The following is a 14,569-nucleotide window of genomic DNA, read 5'->3' as shown; positions in this document are numbered from 1 at the left end:
GATAATATATGACACCAGAGATAGAAACCAAAATTTAAAAAAAAATAGTATTCAAAAGTAGAGAAGAATTGAAAATTATACACTGTGTAAACAAGCAAGAAAACATGAGTAGATCACATTTTAACAGAAAACAGTACCTAACACATTCCTGTCGAGGATTGTGCAGAAAACTGTGTTCACATTCCTGTCGAGGATTATGCAGAAAACTGTGTTTTTTATCTGTATAAAAATCAGATACAGATACAAAGATCAAAACTTTTAATCGCGAAAACGAAACTCGTCGCCCACAGAAGTTAAAATCCTAGAGAACTGCCCGAGGCGAGGACAAGTGCCCATTTGAACAAGTAACCCAAGAAAATACATAAACAAAGAACAAGAATGAATAATGACAAAATAAAATGGAGTCAGTATTAACAAAAAGCCAAATGGTTTCTGCAAATGGGTCGACTTGAAAATGGAGGCCGGCATTTTTTTCCAGCCGGCGTTCAGTGATTCATAATCAATAAAAAGCGCGGACTGCGACATTCAAGCTGGATTAATTTTATTTCTTGAGCTTAACTTATATGGGATATTAAATAAAATGAAATTGCAGATGACCGTATGAGACAGAGATATTTGTGTCTTTGGCTTGTTTTTTTTTTTTTTTTTTTTTTTTGTATTTGTCAAATCAAATTGAGCATAAAAAAATACGTAATCACTGAATTTTTTAACATATTCAAAAGATTTGTATCACTGGATTTTGGACGAATATACTTGAGATATGAAAAAAATTGTGTGGTTATTCTAGTCTTTAAAATATCAAATAAATCAAGATCTTAAAAATAAATTGGGCGGATACAACTTTGTATTTTTAAAAAAAAACCTGTAAAAGGTGAAACAACTTCTTTAAGCGTATGTTACTTTGATATTCATGATGTTTGATTTTGTATTAACTGATTCTCATATAAAACTCAATTAGTTTACTTTTTAAATTTTAATAATTAAATTTCATACAGTCCAACTGTAATATTTCCATGAGAACATTTGATCACGAAAACTTTTGTGCGATGATCAATTGTTTTAGACAAATATTTTATTTGAATTATTTATAAAAAATATTAATTTTATATATGAAAATATTATTTATTATTATAAATATACACAAAATTAATTTTTTTCATGAATAAAGATTCTAGATGGAAGAATCTCTGGAACCAAAAATAAAGATTCCAAGAATTTGGAGCACAGAGACCAATGTGGAATTCTAATGCAACGTGTTCTCATTTGTCAAATATCCACTCATCATTAATTGCAAAATTGTCTCTGTTCGAGAAATATTTATCCGATAAAAAAATTTAAATCGCACGAAACTCTACCGTCATCAGAGCCGGCCCTGAGCCCAAAAGATATTTAAAAAATTAGGGGTCCAAGTTTTTTTTTAAAAAAAAAAAACAGAAATCCAAAGATATATTAAAAAAATAAACTCGTTATATTTATACACCAAATATCTTCATAATATTTATTCTCCGAAACTCCGTGAAGAGAAATCTTAACCAGCTTATTCGACACATGTGGCCTCTTCGCTGATAAAAAAGAAATAATAGATAAGTCGTCGACAAGTTCGTCTTTCACCATCGCCAGCTTTTATATTTTTTGTCAGTTTTATGGTGTTTTATTTTGGTTTTTCTTTCTTAAAATTTTATGATTTAAGAATATATTTAATAGAGTGATATATTGTGTTTGAAGTGAATGTGATTCGGGATAATAAGGTTGTTTTATCATGGGCATAAAATTGATAACACAAGCCGTGGCGGAGCCAGAAATATGGTTCCGTCCGAGCTGAAATTTTGAACTCTAAAATTTTTTAATATTTTAAATTGATCTACCCAAACTAATATCATATTATTTCAAATTTAAACAAAATTTACATATACATTTAAAAAAATATATTGGGTCAGCCCGGGTAAACAACCATGTGATTCCGCCTCTGAACACAAGTATAGTCTTCCTACATCTCCATTTGTTTCAAAGAAAGTTGTCTTTATATAGATTTGTTAATTTCAGATAGTTTTATTAATTATTGTCATTTAATTGCTTTGTTGAGTGATTGTTTTTTCAAAGATAATACCTTTATGGTTCTTTAAATTCTTAAGCGTAAATTTGAGTGATTCTATTTTCTTTCTTTTTAATGATCTAATTGATCAAATTGTCGTGTATTTTTATAAACTTGCAAAAAATTTGTGTTAGGTCTTATATGAGTTAATTTTGAATGGGAGATTGTAAAATATTATTGACAATACATGTGGCAGTGACATATGTCGAAATTAGTTTTTCAAAACTAAAATTAATAAAATCTTACTTTCGGACCACCGTGGCTGAAGATAGCTTGAATGAATTAGCAATTTTATGCATTAAAAATAATATTTTTTTGGAAAACATTGAATATGATATTATTGTTTATAATTTTGCCTCTAAAACTGCATCAAGAAGATACTTTAAATGAGAACCACAAAATAAAAGTCAGATGATCTAGGTGCATTGCATACTTGACTAAGTCAATTAAGAATTCATTGAATCTTGCGCTCCTAGTTTTGGATATCCTCAGTCTCTTCAATTAGCTTTCCAATAACATTTTTAGTCCGGATTATTGATTATTACATGGTTCAAATTCATCACATATATGTTTTATAATATCTTAAACATGGATCATATGGCACAAAAAAAAAAAATCAGCCTCGGATCTTTTCATGTCAATAAAAAAAAAACACATCCCACATGCCATGTCGGCTCCCGATGGAACAATTTTCAGGATAATGACACTTAAAATAAGAAATAGATTGAAATATTTAGAGGAGACACTTTAGTTCAAATATTCTTACTTGATTTTCTTTTGTAATGACTCGGGTTTGAGTCTTCCGTTCACCTAGATTAGTATATGAAAAAATATTGAAATATTGAGTGCACATATATTCTTAATGTTTTCTTGAGCGAGTGAGCAATCAAGAACTTTCGAGGATGACTATTGCTGTTAAATTAAACTTGAATTGCTTACTTTTGATTATTTTGATGTGCAATAATTTTGTGGATTATCATAATGTAAATAAAATTGTTAGAATTGCGATAATTTAGATATCAAAAAATAAAACGGATTGTGAGTTTATGACACAAAAAATATTTGATTTATACTCATTCAACGGATCGGTCCCTAATAATAGGATGATCGGAAACCAAGCCATACCAATACATAAAACCAAATTAAGTTTTGGTTTCTGGTTTTTAGTCGATTTAGTTGAATTGGTTTTTACAAAAAATTGTGTGAGACGGTATCATAGGTCGTATTTTGTGAGACGGATCTCTTATTTGGGTCATATATAAAAATGTATTATTTTTTATGTTAAGTGTATTACTTTTTATTGTGAATATCGGTAGATTTGACTTGTCTCACATATAAATATTCGTGAGACTGTCTCATAAGAGACCTACTCAAAACCTAAATATGATTCGATGTCGCTGATATTTGTTGTTAATCGATAAAAATCGTGATTTAAAACTAAATCCTAAGCCGTCTAACATTTGTGCCACTTTTTTTAAAAAAATAAAAAATAAAAAAAATCGTATCGATTGCACGTATTATATAGTTATTCAGCATTTACATTCATATCTATGTAATATTTCATGGGATATTTAATTTATTAAACATATATATAAAGGATTGTTAATTAATAACATAAAATTCAAGTAAAAATAATGAGTAATAGTGTTAGTCAAAAACTTGTGTGAGACGGTCTCATGAGTCGTATTTTGTGAGACATATCTCTTATCTGGGTCATCTATGAAAAATATTATTTTTTATGCAAAGATTAATACTTTTTATTGTGAATATCAGTAGGATTTACCCGTCATACGGATTAAGATTCATGAGACCGTTTCACAAGAGACCTACTCGTAGTGTTGTAATATGAAAAATATTTATATAAATATATTAAATTTATTATCTATATAAATAATTCGTTCACTTTGATTCAACATTTAATTTACTCACTATCGATTGATCAATGTAAATGGTGATTAAACATTAGATACAGACAATAAATTATAAAATAAGAACAAATAATTTTACATATTTATATAGAGAGGAAAAATATGTATATGAGACCATTGTATTTAAAATAAAAATTCAAAATACTGCTTCAACCCCACGCAAAAGTTGACACCTGGCTGGAGCATTAAATCATCTTCCTTCTAGAATTTGTGGGTTGCAAAAACCACATCTACATAACATTTCATATGAATCTTACATTTGAAATTCTGTTAATAAAAAAATAAATATACTGTCTAAGTTTTATTTCTTATTTATATTATTTAATTAATAATTCATCCACTATCAATATTACACATGTAGATGCTCACAATAACGTTTGTCGTTTTACAATGATTATATGGATGAAATATGAATTTTAAAAATTGAGATAAAAGGTTTTAAATAAATGTAAGGGTTTCTAGACAATTTTATTTATTTATACATGTGAAATGGGTTTGATCCGGTTCATATTTGGAATGAAAATAATAATTTTAATATAAAACATAATATATTTTTATGAATCGGATCATATCAGAAATCTGTCATATAAAATTAATTCGTGAGATGGTATCATAAAATTTGATGGTAAAATAACGAGATTCATAAATTTTCAATACGAATAGAGTCACTCTCATTGATCGAATCATCGTAGATCGTACAACACATATTCCACATATTGATTGTATACCCTAAAGTTACCAATATCCAGCTCGATTTGAATGATTTTGCGGCGGACTCGACTTATCTTATGTTCGTTAAAACGTAAATAACGAACTAATTAATTTGAATGTCACATTAAAAAGGAAAAATGATTTATTTAATTCATTAACTCGTTCAATTTTATATTTTAATATATTAAGTTTTTAAAATTTAACTTTAGTATACTAATTTATAATTTTGGATTATTTTGGACCAACTTGCTAAAATGACATTTGAAAAATCAATATATTCAATGTTACATTCGCATTTTTCCGTGCATCTCAACATTTTTAGTATCAATACCAAATCAATATTTTTCGATCTCATATCAATAATTAAACCAAAGTAATGAGAAATTAAAATATACTATATTAAAATTAAACTTAAAAAACTCAGTGAGCAAATAAACTCGATTAAGATAATTGATTAAAAAAAATACTATGTTTAACGTTGATCACCACGAAAGTACAACAAATCTAGAATCTAGCCACGTCGTACGTCGAAATTCAAATCTAAAAACTGTGTTCATAAAAAATAAATAATAAACCGTGGGCAGCAAATATACAATTATTGACTCAGCAAAAACTTCCATTTTATCCACACAAGGTGCATCCATCCACATTTTCAACTGGATAGGCTTTATTCTCACACGCATCATACGTGGTTCATCAATGGCCCACACACAATTTCATCTATAAATAAACTATTCTTAGAATTCATTTCCATTCATCCATTAACAATTGTAATCTTCTTACTCATGGCCTGCACATCATCGTCTCTCTCAAGTCAAATAATTGGTCGCAGATTCTCCGCCTCTCCGGCTCCGACTTCACCGAATCAGCTCAGTTTCCGTCGCCCGATCCAAATATCAGCCGGTTACGCCACCGCCGAAAGGACATGGGCTCCTCAAGTAGCTCTGCAGACTTCGTCGTTTTACGATGTCCTTGGGATCCAAGCCTGCGCCTCGGGTCAGGAGATCAAGTCAGCCTATAGGAAATTGGCGAGGGTCTTGCATCCCGACGTAGCGCCGCCCAGAGGTGGAGAAGATGCGAAATCCACTTCCGACGAGTTCATGAGATTGCACGCGGCTTATGCGACTCTTTCTGATCCCGAGAAGCGTGCGTTGTACGACATCACGCTTTCCCGGCGGAGGAGGAGGGAGGCGCGGCTCGCGGTCGGTGCTTCTCCGGTGATGAGTCGTGGGAGGCGGAACTGGGAGACTGATCAGTGTTGGTAGATAAAACGATTATTTTAACCATAGCCCTTTTTCTTTTAACTTGGGTATCCGCTGTGTATATATGGTTCAATTCAGAAGGAAAAAAAAGAGTGTTTTACGCAGTTAATTTTGTAAGACTGACTAATATGTATATATCTGGGAAGAAAAAGGAATGGATCAGCCTCTAAATCAAACTTTCCGTTTTTTTTTAATGTTTATGTGATTTATATAATAGTGACTAATTATTAAATGAGTAATACTCTTCGGTTTCACGTATTTTTATCTGTTAGACGGATCAACCATATCGATATTTAAAATAAATAGTAATACTCTTAGCATAAAAAGTAATATTTTTTCATGGATGACAAAAATAAGAAATCTGTCTCACAAAATACGACATGTGAGATCGTCTCGCACAAGTTTTTTCCTCGAAAAAATGACTGAGTTGACACTATTCTTTACCTAAGTAATCTGAACTCTCAATCCTTAGACAGCAAAGTAGTTTAAAATTGTTAATAAAAAAAAAACCAGTTTAAAGTCGGATCAATTCGTTATTCCCCTGTTTGACGGGAATCCAAAATGTACTATTAAGTAGCCTACTCATTAACTTCGATGGCAAATCATATTTATTTGAACTTTTTAAACATTCAAATTTTATCAAAAAAAGAAAAAGAAAAAGAAAGAAAAGAACCTTATTACTTGACCAGAAAAAAAGGCCAAGAAAAGTTTATGGGCCATCAATTAAAGCCCATATACAAATTGGTTTTCCACCAACCAAATTTTAACGACTGACCCCGTGGAGAGATCTGCACAAAAATGTCTCACGTATTGAGGCCGCTGATGCAATTGTCGCGGCGGCGCTACCGGCCGTCGCCATTCTATCATCTTCTCAGCCTACCTTCATCTTCAAACCTCGTCTCTAGTAATCTTCCGTTCTTCCCATTATCCTCCATCTCTTTCCGTGCACTCCACTTTCGTTCTCGCGCTGTTAAATTGCGTGACGTTCCTGTGCCCGACGACGCGGACGAAAGCGACGATGCGTCGTCTTCAGATAGCGGTGACATATTTAAGAGCCGCAACGACAGAAAGCGCGAGGCTCGACGTGCCGTACGCTGGGCTATGGAGCTATCCAGCTTCTCCCCACCTCAAATTAAACGCATTCTTAGGTGAAGTGCTGTACAACTCTGCATCTTCCTCACCTTTGTTTACCGAGTACGAGTAAATATTGTAACATCTGGCATTTGATGCATTTATGTGTATCGATTAGTGCAGAGTGGCTGCTCTGGAGCAAGAGGTGTATGATGCTCTTGTGCTAGTTAAGGTGTTTGTTTTATGCTTTATGCTTTATGCTTTATGCTGTAGCCGATCAAATAGAAAATTAGAAGCACGCCCTTGTTGTGTTTTTTGTAAAAGTATTTAAGATGCTTGGTCTTTTGTCGCAGAGACTAGGTCGTGATGTTAGAGAAGGAAAGCGAAGGCAATTTAATTACATAGGTAAGGGAGGACAAAGGGATATATTCTTCATTGATTTTGCTGTGTATGAAAAATAGTTTCTCATTACCAATCCAACAAAACAAAAAACAAAAACCAAGATTTCAAGTGCTATTGGATACAAAAGTTTTGGAGCAAAAATAATTTTTGAAAAGCAATTTTCTTAAAGAATGATATTTTGAAGTGTTTGTTGTTACTGTGACTTGTTCAGTATCGAGTATTCATTTTGGGGCTGTGCATGGCAATGCATAGTTGAAAGCTGCAAAGTGATAGTTTTTTGTACCAGTTTGTTTTCTCCCGCCATCGCATAACAAAATGTATTTGCTCTGCGGGAGATGAAGTAAAGAAATTAATTTCCGTTATCAGTAACAGAGTATTGTTATATGGTGATAAAAAATTGTCTGCATTATTTTTAATCTGTATAAATTTATGATATGGCTAAAATAAAAGATTTATGACATGTGAGATTGTGTAATGCATTTCCTCCTTGATTTGCTCTCTAAAAATGCCTGAAACTTTGTTCAGGAAGACTGCTACGAGAAGTGGAGCCTGAATTAATGGATGGCTTGATTCAGGCCACCAAAGATGGAGATCAGAGTAGGTTTCAAGATTTCTCAGGTACAGAAAGCTTGGATATTGATGGTGAAGAAGAGGAAGATGAGGAAATCGAAGAGGGGCATGAAGAAGAAGTAAGCAAAAGTGATCCGTTTGTTTACAGTCTTGGAATGTGTAATTTGCACCTTTTTTTTAGGGTGGGGGGATACTTCCTCTACAAATTTCACTTCATTTTTTTCTTATCAGTTGTGTATGTGCAGTTACAAAAATATGCTTACCTGTTAGTTTGCTAGAAAATCCACTGTCTTTTCTGAGATAACTTTGATTGGACCGCGTGATGTTTAAATTTGATCAATTGCTTTGTTCTTCTTGTTTATTGATTTTATTTTCATTACGTTTGTTTCCTTTCTTGTTTAACAAGGGATGAATAAAATATTTTATTTTTACCTGGTCCCCTTTGCAGGATCCGATTAACATTGATGTAGCCGACAGATGGTACGACGGTTTGATCAACAAGGACATTTGCATTACCAATGAAATTTATTCACTTCGCGAAATTGAATTTGATCGACAGGTTAGTTGCTAGGATTTTCCAATCTGAATTGTTGACTAACAAACATGGAAACCCATGTCTTTATTTTTGGAGATATATTGATATATCTTCTTCTCCGTCATTGAATTCATTCTGATAAAGATATTATGAACATGTGTCATATAATGTTTCTCAGTCAACCATAGTCTGCAACAAATTTCATCCCCATTTATCCCATTGCGGCTATAAACAAACTTCACAATGAGAAATCCCTACAACTTGAGCATACCGATGGCTAAGGCAGCATTAAAAGAAATTTGGCAATAGAATGTTTCTGGTTGTACCTCACTGTCCCTTGTGACAGTATTTGCAGCGAAAAGTCACGATCTGCCAAAATGTGACATTCTTTTAATTATCATTGGTATGTGTAAGCACAGAGATTTCCTTATTACATTAGATTATGTGCCGTTTCAATAATTATATACTGCTCATAGGTTCTTTTATTCCTGCTTTATTATTTAGGAACTACGGCAACTAGTTAGAAAAGTTCATGCTACACTAGAACCTCAGGCCACTTCGGAGGAAAATGGAAAACCTGGTGTTGCTTCTGCAAAAGCTAGAAGATCACTTGCTCGTTTTCTCCGCGGCCTTGTGAGGCAGCTTCCATCCAACTATTGTGTAAAGTTCCACCTGTATGATTAATGATTCTTCAGTAACTTATGTTGAAGTCTGAAATTTGGGATTACATATCATTTCTTCGCCATTGATCTCTCTCAATCTCACACCCCTAGAGAAGCGATCATCTCTTAATTATGATTTTTTCACATCCTTTATTCACTTGTGGAAGTTAAAATCTTATTATCCAAAAATCACTGTAAGTGGTGCTTAATAAAAAAATTTGTTTCTGAAATTTGATTTGGCCTTTGTAGCGCTTCTTCGGGGCTGGGTATCTGTATTTTGATATTTGTCCCACTTTGACGCTTTGTTCTCGGAAGTACCTCAAAATGAATGGATTTGCCGCGGCCGAAGAACCTTGTATTTTGCTGCTTGTTATTAAATAGATATTTTTTTTCATTAATATTGTATAAATAATTTTGTTATTGGATTAAAGTATAAAATTTATTTTAAAAAATAATTTAATATCTATAATTTATGTTTATTATTTGAAATAATTTAAATTAATTTTTTTTAAAAAATGAGTTTATCGGGTACCTGGTTTTGTCGGGTCAGAGCCGGGTATTTTTTCCTTAGCCAACATGTCAAGTACCCGATTCCTGCATCCGTCCATAAGTCATAAAGAAAATAAAATTAAACTGTTTTATTCATTATTCGAACTAAATTATTTACTTTAGTTTTTATATTTAACACACAAAGATAATTTTAACAATGAGAGTTTTATTAAACTTATTTGAATTAATATTTGTATTAGATTAAATGAGGCTTTAATTAATTGTTTCTAAGAATATGGGGAAAAGCGTCTCCTGGTGCATACCCTATTTGGAAGATTGCAGAACCATACTGGGCGAAGCCATATGTCCGGTGACATTGGCAAAATACTGATCTGAAATGGAAGCCACCTGATAATGAAGAGCGCGACATATATGGAATGGAAGGAATAATACGAGGAAGTGATGGAACAGGAGTTCTTGCGTTTGGAAGAAATATCCCAAATAGCAGCAATCCAGGAGAGATTGAAGATGTCAAAGGAACGGAAATATTACCCAATACAGGTTTTGACTGACTCTCTTTTTTGACGGTGTAACCAGTCACAAACCCGAAAGATGACTCAAGACACACAAAAATACATTCTAAATTTTGAAGATGTTTGATGAAATCTAAATATCGAGAATATTTGATGTTCGTCCTACGACAAACATCGTAGCTCATAGAATTGAAATTTTTTCTTCTTTATCCCTAAGTCCTACTGTGGAAGGAAGAGTCTTTTTCTTATTGGCTGGAATCTCTTGTCTTCAAAGACTTACATGATTTGGAATAAATGAGCCCAAGATTTTCTTTTTAGAAATAATAATCATGAAATTTTCTTTTAAAAAAATTGCACTAACTTTATAAAAGAAAATTTTATAATCAATTTTTTTAGTACTACTTTAGAGTTGATGGATTGAAAAACAATTTTATATTTGGTGCAAAAATTATGTTATTTTGAAGCTAAAACTGCTGTGTATCCTCTATCCAAAATATCACGTGTTTCCTCCTTTATTCCGATATATTATGAATCTCGAAATTATGCATCTCTTTCAGAACTGGGGCTGAGAGGTAGAATTTCATGTCGTTGTAATAAAGACCATTTAATGTTGTTCACCTAGTTTGTTGCCTGTCTTTAATCAGGAGGAAATAAGGTCATGAATTATTTGACAGAAACCCCACCCATATTGATAATTAAAAAATAAATAAATCTGCAAGTTTTTCCCTTTAAAATTATACATATAAGTCAGCCTTGATATTTACTGATATTTTGGTTAGATAGTTTGTAGGTGTGTTGATATATCGTTGTATTATTCAAACATTCAGTAGAGTACAATAATATCTACAATGTTGGCTGAACCTATCATAATTTTAATCATGCATACCATACACATGATAAAGGAGGGATTACAAAACATTAATCCTTTATTGTAATATACACCAAACAATACCTTAGAGTTATTATACCATATTGCTCGAGGTTGATGACCGGAACTCCTATTGATTTGAAGTTCATTTCCATGTTCAAAAAACACATTATTTTGGCACGAGTTCTAGTTGACTAAATTGAGTTTGAATCGATATATTTGATTTGAAACAAGAGATGTGAAAAATGAATTTTAAACAACAATTATCTTAGATGTATTTAAAATGCACCAGTATCAATGCTATTGAAATTAGAAATCTACTTAAATTTTGTCCTTGCAGAAGTCAAGTAATTTGAAATAATATATATTTGAAATTTATCGTTAGAAATCCATCAATCCAAACATACATATCAATTTTGTTTGCGATCGGACTCCAAAATCTTACAAGGCGACTCAGTTTGTTTGTGATCCTACCAATAAGGGATTGTCTAACGAATAGTAATCTCTATATTTCGACTCGGTTTTTACAAGTCATACTTGATTGAAATGTACCAAAAAATTGGTTTATTCCAAGTATTATCCTACTGACGCTAGCAAATTTAAAATTTTTACGAATTATGTCATTCAATGTACAATGCAACCTTCAAATAATTTTTTCCACCGTTATCTTTCACGTGCATGCTGTCTCAACGATGTATTAAAGAGTAGACAATTATCCTTATTTAAGGGTTCTGCCTTTTTTTCCGTAGATTCTACATGTAAGGATAAATATTCATCGTTGAATATACTAAATTGCATGCAAATTACACCTACCTCGTAATAATAATAGCATAAGAATCATACAAATCTCATTGAAGTATAACACATACAAATGGCTCCAAAATATAATACCTTGTCTGGATGTTTGATATGATTATAGACGGAAAGGATCGGACCGGGAAAGACGAAATAATGCATGAAAATGTGCGAGGAACAATAACCCTCGCGCATATGCGCGACGCGGGCAGAGGACCTCGCGCATATGCGCGAAGTGAGTCGCGCATATGCGCGAGCCTGTACAAGCGAAAGATCCTTCGCGAGGACAGAACACCTCGCGCATATGCGCGAGGCAAGTATTTGGGGTGATTGCCGAGACAGTAAGTCTCGCGCATATGCGCGAGCAAGTGTATTCAGGAATGCCGAGTCCAGAGAGTTGGGCGCATATGCGCGGAAATGTGTCGCGCATATGCGCCAGCAGTTGGGAAGACACGCGCCGAGACTTAAGGTCTCGCGCATATGCGCCAGTTGATGTCGCGCATATGCGCGAGACGTGTTGCGTGAAGGGTGAGCCATTTGCCCTTCACATGCAATATATATATATCAAAAACGATTTTGTCCCTCAGAATCAGCTAAATCGAGGAAGGGGCTTCAGAGAATTGTGAGAAATCCTTACGCCTTTTGTGAAAGATCTGTCCGTCTGATTTTGAATCCGACTGCGGTACTGAGTTTCTATCAACGTAGGCTACAACTGGACGTAAGTTTTGCTACGTTTTGATATGTTTTGAAATTATGGTATTGTCAGAATCTGATATGATTCTTATATGATGTTCTGGTCATGTTAGACATTGTATAATCGAAACCGGACTGAAGAATAAATATCATATGGAATTGTTATGATTTTCGGAGTTGTTTTGGAATCGATTTGATATCAGAATTGAATTATAACCGATTATGAGATGTTAGAATTGATATCTGACTGCGATGATATTGGTGGGTATATTGAGACTATGACGTTGTGCTGTTGAAACAGAATTTGATTGAATTCTGATTATATCCAGTGTTGTTTGAGTGGTGTATTGATACCGTACCCTCGATATTGTTATTGTCAGATTGAGTATTGACAGGCTTTGAGTTCGAGACTTCGACAGAGTCAGAGTATCAGAAAGAAAGGTATAAATTAATGTTGAGTTGGGATTGCACAACTCGAGTGAGGTTTGACTCGAGTTTCCTAAATCACATACTTAGTTTATTGCATTGACATTTGTAATTGATGAGATTGATGTTTGTAGTCTATTGATTTATAGCCACTGCATGTATTGACTACTGATTGTTTAGTCATTGGCTGATTCGCCTAGTCACCGGCTGATTTGTCTGGTTATTGGCTGATTCGTCTAGTTATCGACTGATTCGTCTAAACTTTGGCTGATTCGCTTAATTACTGGCTGATTCGTCTAGTTATTGGCTGATTCGCTTAATTTTTGACTGATTCGTCAATTCTGCAGCTGTTTCGCCCAGACACTGGATATATGAATTATATCGATGCCGTTTAGGGTTGATTCATTCCTATCGACTGCGATTCGATATAATTATCAATATCCAGACATTGGGATCCCTATGTTAGAGTTGAGTCGAGTCTGAGACGACGCGTTGTTTGAGTCGAGTCTGTGATGACTAGTTGATTTACAGTTTTGATATCATACATGTTTGTTGATTTGCTGCATGTTAATGATAACTGTTATATGCTTTTGTATATGTTTTTATATGATTGCTTGTTTACATTGTTTATACTGAGATTTATTCTCACCGGAGTTATCCGGCTGTTGTCTTGTTTTGTATGTGTGCATGATAACAGGTGGGACATGTGCAGGGTTGAGAAGATGAAGAGAGATCGTGATTAGAGTGGAGGCTCCGGACTTGGATTAGAGATAGGGTTAGACACGTGATATTAGCTGTTAAACCTTAGTTGAATAAATGAATATGGTACATGACTTGTACTTTTATACTGAGATGTATATACGTTTTATTTCACTACGTTCCGCATTTTTAAAAAAAAAAATTTAGACCCTGTTTTATAATTGATTAATTAGTCTCAATGATGATTAAGAACATGATTAGCGTCCGAGTTCCCACAGCAGAAGTCGTAACTTTTTTTAGCTCTAAATGTCACTTTTGATGTGCGATTTCGCAAAGGACAGTGACTCGTTTCTGCTTATTTGTTCTCAAACAGACCTAATTATTGCCAGCGCCGCTCCAGCATATATATATATATATATATATATATATATATATATATATATATATATATATATATATATATATAATAAATTAGTGTCTCGCGTGCGTATATATCAAAATTTCGTGTTAAATAATTTTTTTGTGAAATTTAGATATTATATTAACATTTTAAACTACAAAAATGGTTTTCTACAATATTTTTTTATGTTATAGATGATATGATTTAAAATTCAAAAAATATAGATAAAGATAAAAAAAAAAGTATTTATTTTTATGATTTTTTATTTATAATTTACGAAAAATTGATTATTTTAACCAATTTCAAAGTTATAATTTTAAAAATGGCATTTTTCACTAAACATTTTATATTATGTCTTATATAATTGAAATATCCTATATTACTTTTTTTATTCTAAATTATTTACTCTAATCTTTTACTCCTAGTCATCAAG

General features: G+C 32.8%; 2 protein-coding genes across 2 annotated transcripts; both read left to right on the top strand.

The window, feature by feature from the left end:
* The first annotated feature begins 5,516 nt into the window (after positions 1–5,516).
* LOC142547821 (chaperone protein dnaJ 11, chloroplastic-like) lies at positions 5,517–5,996 on the top strand. Its single transcript, XM_075656290.1, has one exon. It carries the CDS (start codon positions 5,517–5,519, stop codon positions 5,994–5,996), a length of 480 nt encoding a protein of 159 aa, XP_075512405.1.
* Positions 5,997–6,699: 703 nt separating this feature from the next.
* On the top strand, positions 6,700–9,528 carry LOC142545933 (uncharacterized). Its single transcript, XM_075653379.1, has 6 exons — positions 6,700–7,141; positions 7,248–7,296; positions 7,418–7,469; positions 7,992–8,155; positions 8,485–8,595; positions 9,076–9,528. The coding sequence occupies exons 1-6, from the start codon at positions 6,792–6,794 to the stop codon at positions 9,253–9,255; spliced, it is 906 nt and encodes a 301-aa protein (XP_075509494.1). The 5' UTR covers positions 6,700–6,791; the 3' UTR covers positions 9,256–9,528.
* The last annotated feature ends 5,041 nt before the right edge of the window (positions 9,529–14,569 follow it).

This window comes from Primulina tabacum, chromosome 5 (genome assembly GCF_025594145.1).
Source record: "Primulina tabacum isolate GXHZ01 chromosome 5, ASM2559414v2, whole genome shotgun sequence".
Taxonomy (NCBI): domain Eukaryota; kingdom Viridiplantae; phylum Streptophyta; class Magnoliopsida; order Lamiales; family Gesneriaceae; genus Primulina; species Primulina tabacum.
The sequence above is the reverse complement of the archived record's forward strand: the minus strand, read 5'-3'. Positions and strand labels throughout refer to the sequence as shown.

Excerpts from the sequence above, each read along its gene's own strand:
- LOC142547821 (XM_075656290.1), top strand. The coding sequence starts at position 5,517 with ATGGCCTGCACATCATCGTCTCTCTCAAGTCAAATAATTGGTCGCAGA.
- LOC142545933 (XM_075653379.1), top strand. The coding sequence starts at position 6,792 with ATGTCTCACGTATTGAGGCCGCTGATGCAATTGTCGCGGCGGCGCTAC. Across the intron at positions 7,142-7,247 it reads CAAATTAAACGCATTCTTAG|AGTGGCTGCTCTGGAGCAAG; the intron begins GTGAAGTGCTGT and ends CGATTAGTGCAG. Across the intron at positions 8,156-8,484 it reads AAGAGGGGCATGAAGAAGAA|GATCCGATTAACATTGATGT; the intron begins GTAAGCAAAAGT and ends TCCCCTTTGCAG.